Below are 19,120 nucleotides of genomic sequence, written 5' to 3' on the forward strand. Positions count from 1 at the left end.
GATTTATATTGCGGTCACATGATCAATGGACGAGGCGGATTCACATAGCATTGTTTTTAAATCGATATTCTCGCTCGTGCTCGCTTGGGGCTGTTTGTATTTTGGTTTCAAGTGTTTTCTAAAAGTAGAACATTTATCATTTCTTAGTGAATGTTCTCCTCATCTCTTATCTTATCATCTATTTAAAAAAGTGATCATGTAACTAATTCTAATAAGGTAAAAGCTTGTTTTCTTTCTCTTAACATTGCCTACATAAAAACATATCAACAAAGTTTTTTCGAAACTTCCGATTGGTTAATGCATATAGTATAGGATTCAACCCCGAGTTAAACCAAAGCATATAGTTGACTACATCCCAAGTAAAACTGTTAACTTGGAAAACACCTATATTGATACAAATATGAACAATGTTAAATGGAGTCCAACAGATAAGAAACGCCACCACAAGAACGCCAAGCATCATGGCCGCTTTTTTCGTCTCCTGGTTGTTCTGAGCACGAAAACGCCGAATCGCCAAGTTGCTATCGGCTGGCTTGACAGATATTGTTGACAGTGATGTAGTATTCTCGCTAAGAATAGAGTTAGATGTTTTCGATTTCTGTTTGTTGATGTCTCTTTTGAGTGAGTTACCGTTTGACCAATTCACAACAGCAACGAACACGGTAATGTTTAGATATGTTAAGACAAACATCGTCACTGCGTACACTGTACTGCACATTATAGTATTAAATGGTTCTCCTACTGGTAAGCTACAGTACGAATCATCTTGTAGGGGTTTCGTTGAAATTAATTCCCAAAAGAAAATTGTTGTTCCGTAAAATGTTATGCAAAAGATGACAACGACAGCAGACAACACTCTGGCTTTACAATGCGTCATAAAATGTTTGTAGAGCAAATGTTTCGTCACCATCCAGTAGCGATCCAAGCTAAGTAAAACAATACAACATGATGAGATTGCACACGCGGAATAATCGCAAAACAACATACATTTGCAGACGATTTCGCCAAACATCCAACTATCATACAGAACCATGATGTTGTAGAACGGTAGAGAAATTATCCCAACAATGAAATCAGCAACTGCCAGAACAAATATAAAAATATTTGCCGGTTTTGATCGAATAGATTTATCCCGGAAAAATGAATATATCACCAAAGTGTTGCCTAAAATTGTGATAAATGTCAGAATCCAAGTTAGAACAATTCCAAATGTAAACATAACTGAGAAGTCAGTAAGTGTAGAATTATTGAGCATGGTTATTGACCAGTCCGAGTACAATTGATTTCAAAAGTGATGTGTCCACCAACCGAGTCCATACACTTATTTATAGGCCTACCGCAGTCATAATGGACTATTTAAAAACCGGTAATTAATGGAAAATGTTATTGGATCTATCTTCTGTTCGCTTAGGAAATATTGTTTCCAAGGTAATGAGTTTCAAATTTCAATTTACTTAAAACGTTTTATGTTGTCATTGTCATAGGTTTCTTTCAGATTAGGCTCAGCATCAGCAAAAGATCAATCAATCAATCAATCAACCAATAATCAATCAATAAATCAATAATCAATCAGGCTTATATCGCGCCGGTATCCAAAGTACTTTTCAGAGGCAGTTTCAAAACAGGATGCTTCGTATTACCAAAAGTAACTTGCTAACGTCTCTAGCGCCACAAACTGACGTTTGATTCAATTTTCTGAATTTGTTTTCTTGCTCAAAAGTATAATTATGGCACGCCATGTGTGCCAAATACTAAGCCGAATCGCCGTCTAATAACCAAGGTGAGATTGCTTTGATTTAAGGTGATACAATGAATTAACAGCTATAGTGCATTGGAATTTTTGTATTCTTTGATTATTTCCATTCTTTTCTGGTTGCATCGAGAACGTTTGCCTCCTGACCTGGTCCAAGCTTAAATTATAACGTAATAGCTGTGTATCAGTTGTCCCAGCATGGATAACAATGTACCCATGGTCTCCTCCAACTAGTCTCCTCCCGGTCTCACAATACAAACATTTTAATGCGTGGGCGATGTAGGCCTACTGCTGAAGCCATCCTATCCACACTTTAGACCTACAAATGGATCATCAGAGGCGCCTCATTTATATTGCCTTGATAATACAAAGCAGAAAGTGTATTTAGTGGGATCGGCACTGTGCCCGCATGTTGAATTGAAATTTATTATTACAAGTACAATATAGGCCTATCATATTTCTGTTTATGTAAATAAGGGAGTAAGATGCTTCTATATAGTTATTTATCTTTCAGTGATACATAACATAGGAGGAGCGCCGAGGAGAGGCAAGAGTTCTCAATGACGGCTATCGCCAAAAGGGCGTGTCTCTTCAATACGAAAAGATAAATTACGTTATTATGAAAATATGAAATTGGTAGGATACTTAAGAACAATTTTACTGATGAAGTTAAGTAGGCCTAACCTTCCAATATTTCTTCCGTGTTTTGGAAACAAAAAGATACTCCGATTAATATTTTTGTGTTAAAAAATATACTTTCTACTACTACTATAGAGAATAGAAAACATATTAATGTCAGTTCATAAGATGTTTATCGTAGATTAATGTGTTGTTTCATAAAACAAGTAGAAACCGCATTTTCCGCCGTTGGTACACCTGACATTATGCCACCTTTACAGAGCCATAATATTGGAAGAGTTCAGACATTGAATGGATTAGAAGCCATTTTTGTGTCCAAAATATTGAAATTCGACAGTTGAAGCCTTTATTTTTATAACAAAGGATTCAACTCCATACTCTGCATAGGAATAGTTGGACACAAAGATGACCGGTAATGTACCACGTGACTTTCTAATTCGTGAACGCAATGTCGTAACTCTTTCAATATGGCTCTGCACCTTTATATTTAATAGCGCCCACTGTAGTTTGAGCACTGACCTGTTTTTCAGTTCCCTGTGCATTTTCGTGTGAAATCTATATAAAAAAAACTATTGGCCGTAAACAGTTTCTTTTTATGTGAACTTTGAAATTATCTATCAAATAAGAACATTTTCAAATTATTCTGTAGAAAACCTAATTAGTACAGGTGGTAAAAATTGTATTTTTACTTGTGTCTCATTTATTTTTACCCCAAAAATACCTCATTATATTTTATGTGGTTTCATAAACTGAACTGGTTTATTACTTATAGTCTTAATTGTTGTGCAGTAAATTATCATTTACCTACCACTTCTACCATATGAACTAGGTCATCTTTTTTAGAAAATATAAAACACATATTTTTCTTTTTCGATTGTTTTACATGGCACGCCAAGAAAGATGTTCATTTTGTACTAAGTCTGTAGACATGACTATACTACACCAAAGATTAATATTTTATTGGATAGATATTAAGATTATCTTCTGGTACTACAGCCCAGCAGGGTGTTATGAGCAGAGAGGGATGTTTATGTAAGTAGACTTGGCCCAAGTCTGTATTTATTGTCCACCAGTCGACGTTTCGATTTTTATCTAGTTCGTTGTTCAGGTAATCGTTTAAGGATCTCAAGAGATTTGATGGAGTTCTGTAGCTAACTTTTCAAGAGTTTCAATAATCCTGGTCCAGATTGCGTCCATACATAAGACAGAGCTGAATGTGACTAAATCTGTCATATTTATGCTTTATAGCATAATGTTGTCCCACCTGGCATCGTCTGGTATTCTTTTACTTATAGTCTACATCCTCTATATAATGTGCTTTCAGGCCTTGAGAGATGAATACAACTGCCTTTCATTATTTTGTGTATAGGCCCTATACCAGACTTTATTTTGAAAGAATTAGCGAGTGACGCTTTTTTGTATCAAGAGAATATGTTTAGAACCGATGACAAAGCAACGTGTTTGCGGGGTCGCTTATGACAAAACATAACTATCTTTCAAAACAACGAAAATTAAAGGACAGGACATCAATAGAGTTGCAAGCAGTGAACATTTCTGATTTACTGATACCATTCAATTCTTTACAATCGGATTTAGGCGCGCCTGTTATTCACATTTTTGTCGAATGGTTTCCCCCGTTCTTTCAAAATAAAACATTTGATTTAGAGTAAATATTGGTTTTAAACGAAAGGCAGTCATTCTGGAATAAAGCGTTCTGTACATAAAATACCTAGTGCGAGCATCTTTTCTATAAAATACACTTAATTATCTAACCCCTTTTTTTTCAAATTAAAACATTTCTTTGTGTGTGTGTGAATCTCAGGCCACGATCCGATTTGAAAAAAACCGAGAATCGAACCCGGAACCTTCTTCATTCTAATTGATATATAAAATGCAGCTAAAATAAGGCAAAACAACATTTATTGTTAGATAAACCATGAATAATACCACCAAACCTGCGAGTTAGGATGACATTTTAAGGCAATTTGCCTTTTTATTAAATGCCTCGTTATAGTCATCCTAACATTTATTGTGTTGCCCACATTTTGGATAAATCAAAAAAGTGGATGGTCGGTAGGAAAATTATTTTTTTTTATACCAAAAAAGTAGAAAATATACCGTACACAATAACACAAGTTTCATATTTTTATATTCATAGCACCCTAGCCCATACTCTAGCTATAAATATTTGTTAGCCAAAAGTTAAAGTTTACCAGTACGGCTATCCATTTTTTCAGCCAAATGAAAAAAGAAACAAACTACGATCAAGATCGAAATAAAACTTTCCGTGTTATGATATATATGCGAGTTTACATATTATTTCAGACGAAAAATACTGAGTTTTATATTGTTTTATCCATACGTAATAACACTGGCATTTGGTTATCTGTGTCCTGTAATCACCCACAGTCTGATTTCCCATGGTGCAGAAGTGAAACATATTCGCAAATTTGACAAAGAAGACAAATTTTATTTTCGTAAGCTTTGGTTCCGATTCACATTGCTGTATCTCCTTATACTATCCATGGAGGTATATTTTATACCTCCATGTACTATCTATATCCGAAGTACTATATTTGGTAATACAGCATCTCATTTATATCACATGTGTGGTGCCTTCTTCAAAATTCAATTCAAAATAACATGTATTTACTTCCTTTTAAGATTTAAACAATAATAATGGAATAAATAGGAAATAACATAGACTGTATCATGTAAGGTTAGATTAAGGGTTAGGGTAAGATTAGGTACCTTACATAGGGTACTACTAGATACATTGGATGGTGTATTACCAATTCTTATAATACTTCGGGAAAAAATACAGTACATGCCGAGAACCGGCTGTTTGGTCGGTGACACCGTGACGTAGATGCAGCTATTCAGAATCATATCAAGGTTAATATAAATGAAAAGAAAATTTGTTGTGTATTTTCTATACGCACAGACCCATGAAAGAACAACAATGCACAGGTAACGTATTGTTAAAACTTTCTAAAGTATAGGCTATTACAATACAACCAACACAGTACAGGGAGGTATAAAAATAATATTTTTTGTATACCTCCCTTTAAGTAAAATTGTAATGTACTATGTTTTCAGTAGGAATTGCTAATATTTTTTTTTATTATGACAGTGTTCAGAATGTTGTGTTATTACTGTAATAAAATCATTATTAGGCTACATTTTATATATATAACAAGTTATTTTTGGGCTCGTCATAATAGATTCTTAACTTACTTAAATGGCGTAATAATGGTCTTCCTCTTTGTTGTAAAATATTTCGTATGGTATTCGTATAAGTAAAGCTCTGTCAACACTATCACACTTTATGTGACAAAAAAAATGCGATGTGCCCATATATGCACACAATGATGTCATATCTACTACCATATTTGGACACATCACTACCATATTAGGGTACATCACACTTAATTTATTGTGGCTGAATCTACTGCTTCATAACATTAATTTTTAACATTCATGTACATTTTGATGTCACAAAAACGTACTCCCGAGTCTTCATGCCTATACCTAATTCCATCCTTTAATTTTGAGTGTCGAAAACAAAATAATCAAAAGTATTTTTCGTCTATAAAATGTGTAACATATGAGATGAAGCTGTTGAGCTCCAGTTATTAATGTCACCTCCACAATCAGAACAATAGGTTTAGCGATGCATTACCACCGTGGCGTTTAAAAATGAACAATACGCTAATATTGTATCATTGGTGTTTATAACGTGTATGCTACCTGTTCAACAAATATGGCATCGAGTACACCTACAGTAGCGCAGCATTTGGTTATTACGACTACGGAAGAAGATGGCAATTTGTTTGATACTTGCGATGATGTCCTGTCTGAAAACAACATAACTAAAAGGCAAAAACTGCTACTATTTGGTGACAGTACATCTGGCAAGTACGAAACGCTGAAAAAACTTTCAGAACTAACTGATCATCAAAGTTCTGATAAAGATGTAATCGTACTAAATGCGAATTTGAATGCATCCGCAGGGGACTTTATTCCAGTTTGTCGAATATTACAATATGATGACAATTGTAACATCTTAAATATTCGTGTCAAACAGAAAACCAACTCATCAAATGGAGATGATTATCGGTGGATTCGTTCCATAACAGAAGACATGAGGGAGTATTTATACCTACTTTTAATCATCTTAACCGTAGGATTGCAGTCAAGATTGGGAATATACTCATTGTTGGTGTTATCAATGGTCTTGTACGAGCAGTATCGCAACAAATGTCTTATTGATACTGTAAACACGATCCAGTTTGCCATATCTCTACAGGCAATCAGGTTGGTTAATAGTCAACAACCATTATTTGGTGTTCTAATTTGTCTAATACTCGTGGTCGCACCATTGCTGTTTTTTATGGGACTGGAACAACGGCTGCGTGGAGGTTCTCTTGGGTACACAATTGGACTTTGTTTGATAGTGTTTCCACTTACTGCAACACCTCAGAATTATCAAGATACAATATGTATATACAGCGGTACTTTATTTTGTATTTTATTTGCATTTTTAAAAGAATTTATGAAGAGAGAGAAGTCGCAGTTTAAACATTCTTATAAAATAATGCTGTCTGTTACAGTGCTACTGCTACTTACTGCATGTCAACACATCTCAGCAAGTAGGCCCTCAATGTGCAGTGCCGCTCGACTCTCAATCATTGTTATCATAATCACGAATCTAATATCAACAAATTCGTACGCATTAGGAGTCAAATACAGCCCCCTCTTCGGCATGGTCCATGAATACGCGGAACGCAAAACTCCAAACTTGACAATCATTTCTATGTTCTACATATATTATGGATATGTTTTCATATTTGCCAGCAAGGTTGAAATTCTTTGGAACTCTCATCTATTCGTTTACGTTTCCGTGGGTGCTATTTTTATTATCCACGTGTACTATTTTTTCGAAAAAGGAGAAACTAGAATGTACACAAAATTCAACTATTCCACAATGCCTGCGTCAGAGTTTCTCGGATGTAAGCTCAGCTTATGGGAATTCGATAGTGGCGTACCAATTGATTCTATACCAAACAATTGCGTGTGTTTGCTGTTTTTCAATACTGCCGAAGCTGTAAGAGATCCTGTAACTGAATTAAAACGTCTCAACAACAGGTTGAACGCAATCTTGATGAAATCTAGAAGGAGAAACATTCCCGTATTTTGCGTTGGTACCCACAGCGGATCGTTCTTCAAAAGAGACTTAGAGAAGTTCGCCATATCTGTAGCTGCTTCGCTTGATCTTAGATTTAATAGTATGGTCATCAAAAATAAAGATGGATTACCTGTATTTTATGTCGAAAATGATGAGAAAAACAACCAAGGTGTAGAAATTCTAAAAAGAAAGATTCTGAAAGAAGTGAAAAGATGAAAAGAAAAAGATGAAAAGAAAAAGATGAAAAGAAAAAGATGGAAATCTGCCGCCTGTCACACACCATAGTCCATCCGGAAATTACCGATCAATCCTTTGTTGTTGTGGGTATCGCCCACCTTTATTATTCCCATCCAATTCATTATAAAAACATTTTCTTTTCGTTGTATTATTTTTCTCAACATGGTTTCTTCAGAGATATTTATTACCGTAATATTTGAACGACTTTAATATTATAAAATAATTTACAAAAACATTTCTTATGTAATTGAATAACAGTAAAGATTCTATTTTTCTCATTTTTTGACATAATTCTTTTGACAGACTTCCGTTAAAAAAAAAAAAAAACATCAAATGAATTGGTTCAGATAAATTACCGATCAAGTAAATAATAATTTGACATGATAATAAAATGAACATGTCTTCACAGTCACAATAGCGGAGTGTATATATTATTCTCTTTTCAAGAAGCGCAAATAAAATAGGGCCTACATTAGAAAAAGTGCGTCTATTCGTAGATTACTCACAAGCAGGTACTGTAGTTAACAATCGACTATATATAGGTCTAATTGCTGGTATAATGTAATCACTTTCCACTGTTATTCTTATTCATCCTTTCGTCAATAAATATTAATAGAAGAACGTAAAGCACAATTATGATATCTCTTTCCTGATTGCGCACATCTTTTTGTGTGCTCTGTGATGTATAACATGATTGAAGGTTGAGTTTTATATTACATGGCATTAAAATCGATTTTGTAGATAACACAATAAAACAATACATTTAAGAAATTATGCATTTGTTTACAAATTTTGTGCAGTGCAGTTTATTGGGATCGTCGCTACACGATATGGTTGACATCGGGTTAGCTCAAAGAACGGTGCAGCGCGTAAATCTAGGAAGCAATACAAGAACGTACGCACACATAATAAAAGTGAGTTGATCAATCAATCCATCAATCAAGCGGCAGTTCGGATTAACCGCCACTTGTGATTGGTCAATTACTAATTTACGCTTACAACATCATTGAACCAATCCTAAATAAATATGACCGGTCGTTTATTAGCCTACCTACTTGTAGCGTTGGCTATGAATTCGCATATTAAAGCTTGGTTCCCACTAGCGACGTTTACCGCTCCGTAAAGCTTGGTTCTCACTAGCGACGCAACGTAACGAAACCTACGCAACGTAAGAAAATTCCCTTTCCAATAATTGTGTTTGCCCCCGACTGCGTGAAATCAAACCTGTGATGTTTGCAGCACTGTTGCATCGTCAGTTCCCACTTGTGATTACGCAAGACAGCACTTTGCGTCGATACGTCGTTGCGATGCGTTCTAGTGGGAACCACGCTTAAGAGCATGACATATACACATGTTACAAGTTGCCGTCGTTGGGTTACTATAGCCATCACACGATTCTCGGTGGTCCCAGTATATCTACAATTTATGACGCTGCGCCATTGTTCGTAGAATACAGCTTCTCTAATAAATAACACGTTAAAATAATGTATGGAATATTGGGAAAAAACACCCCACGGTCGTCCGTACGTATGTCTGCAGTTCAAAGTCTAATAACAATTACAGTATAACAAAATATTTCCATTCACTTCACCGGTTTAAGTCCATTGTTAAAGATTGAAATGTCCGTATCATCCATAGAACGCGATGGAATGATGCACCTACGCATCATCAAAAGAACGCAATGGAATGATACACCTCTGTATCATCAAAAGAACGCGATGGAATGATACACCTCCGTATCATCAATAGAACGCGATGGAATGATACACTTCACGGTCGTATTTTTGTTCGAAATCTTGTAATATTTCGTCTATGTCATCTTCAAGATCTCCACTACACTCCATCTGAAAGAAAAATGCGTAAAAACATCATATAAAAGTATACGGTGATTCTGCAGTCATTATTGGGATCCATCCACCAGACCAGAGCGCATCCCCCACCCCACCCCGCCGCAATACAATGGTACGGTAGCAAAATGTTGTTACTTTGTCAATAATGTTTATCACAAATAGTGTGCGCGACGCATGATGGGAAGGGTTTGAGGGCAAACGTCGCGACGCGTACGTACGTGATTTATTGTTTGTACGTACGCGTGATCGTGACGTTTGCTCCCAAACCCTTCCCATCATGCATTGTGCAAAGATGTTCCTCGCGAAATCAAGCTATTTGCGATAAATCTTATAACTTAAAATAAATGATGCTTATCAACTATTGTTGTCTAATAGATTACAATCATGGACAAAATACCCGCATCAGATTTAATAATCATCCGTTCTAGTCTGGTGACACCGGAATCTTTTTGTAATGCCAGTAATGCTTAAATCATGGAGTAATTCTTTACTCCATGCTTAAATTCAATCATAATGTTTTCAAGGTCTGTTATTATGCATATGTTATGAATACAGTGTCATTCGCTGTAAGTGGGTGTGCGGCCATATCAAACTAAGTTGTTAAAAGGTACGTTCTTATCTGATGGGCACACATGAGTTGTTTTGTAGTGTGCCATTTGAATTTAAAAAGAAACTTGAAGTGATGCAACACATACAGATCAATTGAATATCTTTCACGGTTTGATAGCTTGGCTAACACAACGACGTAAAGCAACTTAATCAATCAATCAAAATTATTTCCAAAAAGGTGGCGTCACCAAAAAAGCAAAAGCTTGTGTCAGGGACGCCAAAACAAAACATTCAAAAGCAGAACATATAAAATAAGACACAGAAATGAAAATAACAATAAAACGAAAAGCGGTACATATCAATTGCAGTATAAATCATATTAATGCATTTTTACTATTGAAAAGGTAAGTATATTAACAAAAAAACAAAAAAACATTGCCTCTAAGTATTGTTTGATAATAAATAATATTTTGCAATCTTTTTGAAACTATTTACATTTTGTATGTTTTGTAGCGAAAGAGGCAAAACATTCCTTGCGTTCGTATCCGGATATTCACCCCTGGACATTTACCCCCCGGAAAACTACCCCCCGGACAACCACCACCTGGACAACTACCCCCTTAGGACAACTACCCCTTTAGGACAACTACCCCCTCGGACAAATACCCCCGGACAACTACCCCTTGGACAACTACCCCCCGGACAATTACCCCCTAGGAACAACCTGACTCTGCAACAGTGTATAATAGGTAGTTGACCGGGGGGTAGTTATCCTAAGGGGGTAGTTGTCCTAAGGGGGTAGTTGTCCTAAGGGGGTAGTTGTCCTAAGGGGGTAGTTGTCCGGGGGGTTGTTATCCTAAGGGGGTAGTTGTCCGGGGAGTAGTTGTCCGGGGGGTAGTTGTCCGGGTGGTAAACATCCGGGGGGTAACTGTCTAGGGGGTAGGTGTCCTAGAACCCCTTGCGTTACGTTCTAGTGGGAACCAAGCTTTAGCGAGTCGAACAATCACAAGTGATGGATTATTCAAATAGTCGCTTGTCATTGGTCAACTCACTTACGTTGCGTCTACGTCCTCGCGTTAAGCTTGGTTCCCACTAGAACGTAACGCAAGGACGTAAACGCAACGCAAGCGTTTTAACCAATGACAAGCGAAGTTATAGACCGAGTTAGCAATCACAAGCGAATAAGCCATCGCTTGTAATTGGTCAATTCACTTGCGTTGCGTTACGTCCTTGTGTTGCGTCGCTAGTGGGAACACGCTTTACGCCCTAGTGGGAACTAAAGCTTGGTTCCCACTAGAACGTAACGCAAGGACGTAAACGCAACGCAAGCGTTTTAACCAATGACAAGCGAAGTTATAGACAGTTAGCAATCAAAAGCGAATAAGCCATCGCTTGTGATTGGTCAATTCACTTGCGTTGCGTTACGTCCTTGCGTTGCGTCGCTAGTGGGAACCACGCTTAAGCTCCACAGACGCACACAACGACGTAACGCAACTAGTCTGGGTTCCAGACGGAGTTTTGTCTTAATATTAGTAAAAAGATAGTTTGGCACATATGGCGTTTCATACGCATACTACTTGATTTAGGATACTCCAGCAGACTATTTCCAGTCTAAAATCGAAATAAAAACAAATAAATTTAAAAAAAGACAATGAATACAGACTTGGGGCAAGTCTATAACGTAACGTAAGCAAGTCGACCAATCACAAGTGATGGATTATTCGAACTGTCGCTTGTCATTGGTCAACTTAAGTTGCGTTGCGTCTACGTCCCCTGCGCTGCGTCCTACGCTTAAAGCGTGGTTCCCACTAGAACGCAACGCAATGCAGCGACGTATTGACGCAAAGTGCTGTATTGCGTAATCACAAGTGGGAACCGACGACGCAACAACAGTGCTGCAAAAATCGCAGGTTTGATTTCACGCAGGCGGGGGTAAACACAATTATTGGAAGGACATTTTCTTACGTTGCGTACGGTAGGTTGCGTCGCAAGTGGGAACCACGCTTCAGTGAGAAAGTTTTTAGTAAGAAAACATTACCATTGTACAAAGGTCAAGCACTTGGAAGGCACCGAGCGTGGCCTCATCGTGGTTATCCTGGATCTCGATGTTAACCACATGTACTGGTTGGTATGTCGTCTGTTCACGTGACTGAAAGTCTTCCATCACTTGGTCGTAGACTTTTTCTTCTGCTGTGATTATGACCTCAAAAGAGTCTTTACACGACTGGAATCGTTCCGGGTGTGGCTTTATCCTCCTATTTCGATCAAGCATGTTTAGAATGCCATTCTGTGTATATCTGATTCGTGTGGTTAAGGCAAATCAACATGACCAATGCTATTTAAAAGCGTATTTTATGTGACAAAAAAATGTGATGTGCCCATAAATAGACATGATGATGTCATATCACTACCATATTTGATCATATCAATACCATAATTTGATCATACTACTAACATATTTGAGCATATCATCACTACCATATTTGATCATTCTACTACTATATTTGAGCATATCATATACCATTATGTAGACAGAGCTTAAGATTTGTATTCATATCAATATACAGTACATATTAATTTCAATATTATAAATGGACAGAATATTAAGATTTGATGCTAAAAATATTTGTTATATTAGTGACCTTTAAGTTGGTTTACACTAGGACGTAACGCAGGGACGTAAGCCGCAACGCAAGCGAATTGACCAATCACACGCGATGAATGACGATACATTGCACTGTGATTAGTCAAATCACTTGCGCTGTGCTTACGTTTTTGCGATACGTCCCAGTTAGGAACCGGCGTTGCGCTTACGTGTTGCGTTCTAGTGGGAACAAGCTTAATGCTTGGTTCCCACTAGAGACGCAACACAAGGACGTAACGCAACGTAAGTAAATTGACCAATCACAAACGATGGATTATTCGAACTGTCGCTTGTCATTGGTTAACACGCTTGCGTTGCGCTTACGTCCTTGCGTTACGTCCTAGTGGGAACCAAGCATTACTTTTCGCTTACGTCCTTGCGTTACGTTCTAGTGGGAACTAGGCTTTTGTTGACGTTTGACTGGCGTGAGGTGGCTTAGCATAACATAGGTTGACATGACGTGACACAGGTTGCGTAAAATACTAATACTCATATGCTCACATCCCTTTATATTTTATTTACATCCAACATTTGTAAAAACACTCTGTTAACAGAATAAAACGGCGAAAATTGAGGATGGAAGAAAGATAAGATTACATTTAGGGACCTGAACTACTAAAAAATCATCGCAGGGTGCGCAAAACAACCGATTAGGGGGTTAAATAAACTAATTCTGGATGGAGCCATGGTTGGAGAGCATGTCGCTCAATTTAATTTCAAATAATGGTATCATAATAAATGTCGATAAGTAAATAAAATATATATATTTAAAAAAAAAACAGAATAGGCACATCATGTCAACGTTTTGTTATAAACTTTGACCTAGAAATTAAAACATTTGGAGTGTTGATTGGAGCGTGATGGGCGCGCCGTGTCTTTACACGTTCGTATCGGCACTCCCCATTAATTCTCTTTTAAAGGGAAAAACAATTTATAACAGTAAATAGGCAAATATAATCGAACTTGTTGTAATCGAAGCTGTGAGGTTGTAATACCAGCTGGAATTCCTAAAATTGTGAATGCCTCGACGTTTTATTGTTACGATCGTTTTCTGGGAAAATGCGATTAATCAATAAAACGGTCGTAATACAACAACCGAAATTCACTCCCTCCCCAGCATGACTGTAACCCTAACTCGAATGTTCCTCCTTGCCTGCCATGCAAACCTTTTAAACAATTGAAAACTAACTTACAATTGAGTGCGGTGGCAGGTGTTCATCTATCTCATACTTTCAGCCTCTTTTCAGATCACATTCCAAGAACTTGCTTATCGTTCTGAAATATGGCTGGGCAAGTTGTTGAATTTGTCTCGGGAGACTAACACTTGTCTCCCCTTCACTGGTGCGGCAACTAACTAAAGCTCTGTTTACACTATCAACTTAATTTGAAAAAAAAAAAAGTGCGATCTGCTCCAAATATGGCAGTGATACGACATAATTGTGTCCATATATGGGCACACGACATTTGTTGTCACATAAAGTTTGATAGTGTAGACAGAGCTTTAGTAATTGTAAGATTACGGACAATTTTTAAACATGTTATATACCCTTTGGACAGAAGTGATTATTTATAATGAACCTCAATATAATCAAATTTAAAAGACCTAATATGAAAAAGGGTGAATTTACTTAAATTTGGCTTGGCGGCTAATTGTTTACGGGATTCGAAAACTATTTACTGTGTATTCGAGACTGATTAGGCCTGGCTTTAATTTGAGCAGGGAGATCTCCTTGATTTTAGTGACAATTTCAAAATTGATATTAGCAGATCAATGAAATGTACATTGTTGCATGTAGCCTTGTAAGCATAGATTACAGTAGGGGATGTCAGTAGGTTGCATTATCAGGTCAGTAGGCTTACACTACAGTGTTCAATTCAGGATTCAATTGTTCGCTTAGAAAGTAAACAAACCATTGAATAATCACAAAGGAACTCGCTCGTACTCTACTTGATTTTGAAGTGTTTTGTTATTTTAATAGGGTGGTGGTAAGTCTGAATTGAATGGCATTGTTAGTCCGTTGGATCATTCTATTGCCCTGTATATTGTCTACGGTTAATACAAAAATACTGTTTTAAGCGGGGACGTTAAAACATTGTTTTTGTGTTTTTACAGTCGATATCGCCTAATTATAGCATGCCCAACAGCTCTGCAATTTCTTTCCGACGGTTTTACTTTGATTTAGACTTTTGCTTATTTTATTTGTTTACCAATTGAGAGATCCAGCCATTGATACCAACAGCATCGTCATTTTTCAGTAATTTGCTTTTCATTTACCAATACCATGCACTTAATAATTTTAGAAGATATTAATTTTGAGATATTACGTCAAAAATTATTTCCCAAAAGTCATGTCATTTCTTTCTGTTAGTTTTTTTCTTTTCAATTGTTTATTTTGATTGAAGCCAATCCAGATTCAACATTTGTAAATTACACAAAACAAAAGTTGTGATGATTGTTGTGTGTTGGAAAGCTCCTACTTGAGGGCATTATCCGATAGGGGTGTTTCATAAAATGTTATATATTCGAATTGTAGCCCTCTTCTCGAGAGTGAGCTGCAGAAGGAGGGTATTGTAGAGCTTTCAATGGCAACTGGATGACAAATATTGACATGAGTAATTACTCGTCTAAATATGGGAGTCGCCAATAACAAAAGCTAAGCTCTAGTACATGATAGAAAATCTAAATACTATTTGTATTCTGCAACAGGTATTATTTTGTAAGGCAATGCTATTGCTAAATTCCCGATATAGTCACTAAACAGCTGAACAAATTTACAAAGCATACATAAGCATTTCAGATTTAATTTATTTTGCACACAGTATTGTACAACTTGAGAAACTAATCTATTGCCATATGTTACTCTGTACTGAATGTCAGGCTAGATTTAATTAGCGCATAATAATAAAAGCCACTGATGTCACATGTTACATTATCTAATATTTCTCCATGATCTAAACAACCACAATCATTTATATAATTAATCGCAAACATATGTTACATGGCATTATGATGGTAAAACAATTTAGTTTTTGACAACAGATGGCTTTTTAAAATGAGCTAAATAACATCATTGACATCTTGTAGTAAGAGTAACGAGTTAATAGTGTCGACTACTGAAAAGATAATTATATACAAAATATACCTGATTCCCAGTGCTGTTGCTGTCTCCACATAGGGTACTACAATAATTACCCAGTATCATAGGAATATTTGGTAATACAACATCTCATGTGTATCACATGTGGTGTCTGTATGTACTTGTAAGGTTAGAATAAGGGTTAGTATAATGGTCTATGATACTAGGCGATACATGTGAAACACATGTGATGCTGTATTATGGAATATTCCCATGATACTGGAAAATCTAGTACAGTAACAAGAATTGGGTGAAAAATAAATATAAAGATACCTTGTAGCCCTCACCTATGGCCTGGACTCATGAAGTCAAGGGTAGGAAATACTTACCTCTCAAACACAGACCAGTCCTTAGGGTGTTCGTTTTACCCCTTTCCATTTTATCTTCCCACACAGTAGACCATGGCTACATTAATTACTGACCACAAGTAAGGTCAGTTATAATTTTCTTTAAAATTTAATTTGAAGCTATTTGTTATGTTATGTAATAATATTAAGCAAATTGGTTGATATTTTCATGATATTTACGTAAATTTTCATGCCCATATCTTAATGATAAATGATATTAATAAATGATGATAATTAATAAATAGAAAAAAAAAATATTCAAAAAGGCTACAAGCTCCTGTCCTTGCGCATGAGGTCTTGGTACATTTGTTCGTATGTAGTTCCATCAAACTCATAGATGTTTGGTTTATCTGGGGCGGAGCCTGGTAACTTCACGTTCACACCAGTCCCAAATGACCTCACAATGAATCCTTTTTTACTGCAAGGCAAAATTGTGTGAATTGATTAATAACTATAAATTAAAAAGACAAAACCAAAAAGCAACAATCCTGAAGAAAGAAAAGAATCATGTTTGAGTCTCAACTTTATTTCTCTACTGTTTTAACCACATATATTTCAGAAATAACAGTAGAGAAATAAAGTTGAGACTGAATCAAACATGGTTCTTTTATATATGTGGTACAAGGGTACAGTATGTTTTTTCCAGTCTTTGGAACAAACTACCACAAGGCCGTGGAGTCACCATCACTAGAGGGATTCAAACAATGTATCTCTTATGTAGACATAAATTAGAAAAAGAAAAAAATGAAAATGTAATAATATGAAACGTGTGGTACACAAAATGTAAGGAAAATTATGAAGCCCAGCTGTATAAATGTGACCAACACATGTGTGACTATACTCAAATGAGGTTCTGCACAGTATAGGAAGATAATGATGAGATTAATACTAACATTAAATAATACAAGTTGTTACATGCATTGGAAATCGCTCGAATATCATCAATTCCTAGAAAAACCCTACTGGCTGGTACCAGGTGCTACAAACTACCGTACCGGGCGTAGATTGCTGTAGTTTATTATGACTCGTTTTAGTGCGGAGGTAGGTGCTCTCAATCAAGGATGGATGGTTTTATCATTACTCTCTACGGGTCTAATTACCGAAAACAACCACAAACAACCGAAAATAAACCGAAAACAAACCGAAAACAAAATAAAAAAATCTAAATACCGAAAAAAATTTTATATATTTTTGTTAATGTCGCCCTCTACTGATGGGTGTTTCTAAAGCTAAAACCATATTACAGAGAGAAAACCGCGCGCGCAAAAGCCAAGGAAGACCCTACGAAATGGTAGTGTGCACAAAATACAACTCAAAATCGTACAAATTCAATGAAATACACTGTAGACTACATTTATTTACAAAACACATTTCGTTTTTAGTCCTCAAAAACAAAGCATGATTTTACCTAACTTTGTGTTTTCTTCCCCGGTTTTCGTCTTAAGTTAATACTGAAGGATAAAAACGTTATTTACTCGACTACGGTAATTTTACTGAATAGATTTTATTGTGAATCCTATAGTATACTTTATAGTCCCTAATATTATCAGTATTCTTAAAAATATCATTTTTGTATTATTATCTTTGAAAACCTATAATTAAATTGATCATGATTAACCATAGGCCTAGTCAATTTACTTTCTAAACTATGGATTAACGTGATTCACAATTATTGTGAGGAGTAAATGCGTTCGTTTCTGGATCAAAAATCAAAGGACTAAAATTAAAATATTTTTATAGATTCTGTAAGTAAATGCGATGTTATCATTGATTGATTGTACGATTTTTAGTTGTATTTTGTGCACACTACCATTTCGTATGGTCTTCCTTGGCTTTTCCGCGCACGGTTTTCTCTCTGTTATGATCTTTAGAAACACCCATCAATAGAGGGCGACATTAAAAAAAATATTATACACAATTTTTTTTCGGTATTTAGATTATTTTATTTTGTTTTCGGTTTGTTTTTCGTTGTTTATGGTTGTTTTGGTTGTTTTCGGTTATTTTCGGTAATTAGACTGACCGCTCTCTACAGCAGGTACAGTACTTATTCAATGCTTATATTCAAATACACAATTGACGCTTTACTTTCTTAATTATTAATAGAGGGGGTATGACCACAATATAATTCAGAGATAGTAATGTACAATTTTAAATAAGCCTAGATACTAGATGTGGCCTAATTTAAAAAAAATAGTATGCATTTTCTTTTGAGGTAGGCCTAGCTACTAAAGGCTAGACTAGCTAACTACTAGCCGGCCCTAGCCTTAGGCCTTGTTGGTTAATAGTCAGACAGCGCTAGTATAGACTACTAGGCCTAGGCTACAGACAGTACCGCCTACAACTTACTACATACTTTCACCTCACAACAATCACTCAGCAGCAGTTTATTTAGGCCTCCTCCTAACTAATAGCTAGGCCTATAGGCCTAGGCTAAGGCCAGGCTAGCCTAGGCTTAGCTGCATGCTAGGCCTAGCTTAGCTAGGCTAGTAGTAGAGCGAGTAGAGGCTAAAGTTTTGAGCCAAAAAACAGGTTTAAAAAAAAACATTCGAACCTAATTCAACTTTGGCTACTAACCTTAATAATCCATGGGCTTCCATGCTCCTATTTTGATTACTAGAACACACAACAGCGATTCTTAATTTCATTTTATGTTGCGCCATTTGTGTTTTTTTAGACTTTCAATTGTGTTTTTTTATGAAAAAAATGTCAATAACCCGGGCTGTTGCATTGTGGTTAATATGACTCTCTTCCGCCACAAAAAATGGTTTAACCCTAA

At 36.2% G+C, this 19,120-nt stretch overlaps 2 protein-coding genes across 3 annotated transcripts; both read right to left on the minus strand.

Moving 5' to 3' along the window:
* Window positions 1–238: 238 nt before the first annotated feature.
* Window positions 239–1,255, minus strand: LOC144835660 (octopamine receptor beta-2R-like). Its single transcript, XM_078690734.1, has one exon. It carries the CDS (start codon window positions 1,253–1,255, stop codon window positions 239–241), a length of 1,017 nt encoding a protein of 338 aa, XP_078546860.1.
* A 6,636-nt stretch (window positions 1,256–7,891) lies between these two features.
* LOC144834849 (RNA polymerase II subunit A C-terminal domain phosphatase SSU72-like) lies at window positions 7,892–19,039 on the minus strand. 2 transcript variants are annotated; one of them, XM_078689812.1, is made up of 5 exons: window positions 18,919–19,039; window positions 16,616–16,762; window positions 12,255–12,513; window positions 9,511–9,661; window positions 7,892–9,475 (listed from the first exon to the last, which is right to left on the minus strand). In XM_078689812.1, exons 1-4 carry the CDS (start codon window positions 19,002–19,004, stop codon window positions 9,560–9,562), a joined length of 594 nt encoding a protein of 197 aa, XP_078545938.1. In that variant the 5' UTR covers window positions 19,005–19,039; the 3' UTR covers window positions 7,892–9,475; window positions 9,511–9,559. The 2 variants fall into 2 exon arrangements, with proteins under 2 accessions (XP_078545938.1, XP_078545937.1); XM_078689811.1 differs by having other exon boundaries at window positions 7,892–9,661.
* Between the last annotated feature and the right edge of the window lie 81 nt (window positions 19,040–19,120).

Source organism: Antedon bifida, chromosome 2 (genome assembly GCF_963402885.1).
Source record: "Antedon bifida chromosome 2, ecAntBifi1.1, whole genome shotgun sequence".
Taxonomy (NCBI): domain Eukaryota; kingdom Metazoa; phylum Echinodermata; class Crinoidea; order Comatulida; family Antedonidae; genus Antedon; species Antedon bifida.

Bases quoted from the DNA above. Each gene is read 5' to 3' on its own strand.
- LOC144835660 (XM_078690734.1), bottom strand. From the start codon at position 1,255: ATGCTCAATAATTCTACACTTACTGACTTCTCAGTTATGTTTACATTT.
- LOC144834849 (XM_078689812.1), bottom strand. From the start codon at position 19,004: ATGGCGCAACATAAAATGAAATTAAGAATCGCTGTTGTGTGTTCTAGT. The intron at 12,514-16,615 runs GTAGCCTTTTTG...CACACGAATCAG, and splicing joins ATGCGCAAGGACAGGAGCTT to ATATACACAGAATGGCATTC. The intron at 9,662-12,254 runs GTAATGTTTTCT...TTTTTCTTTCAG, and splicing joins TGCTTGACCTTTGTACAATG to ATGGAGTGTAGTGGAGATCT.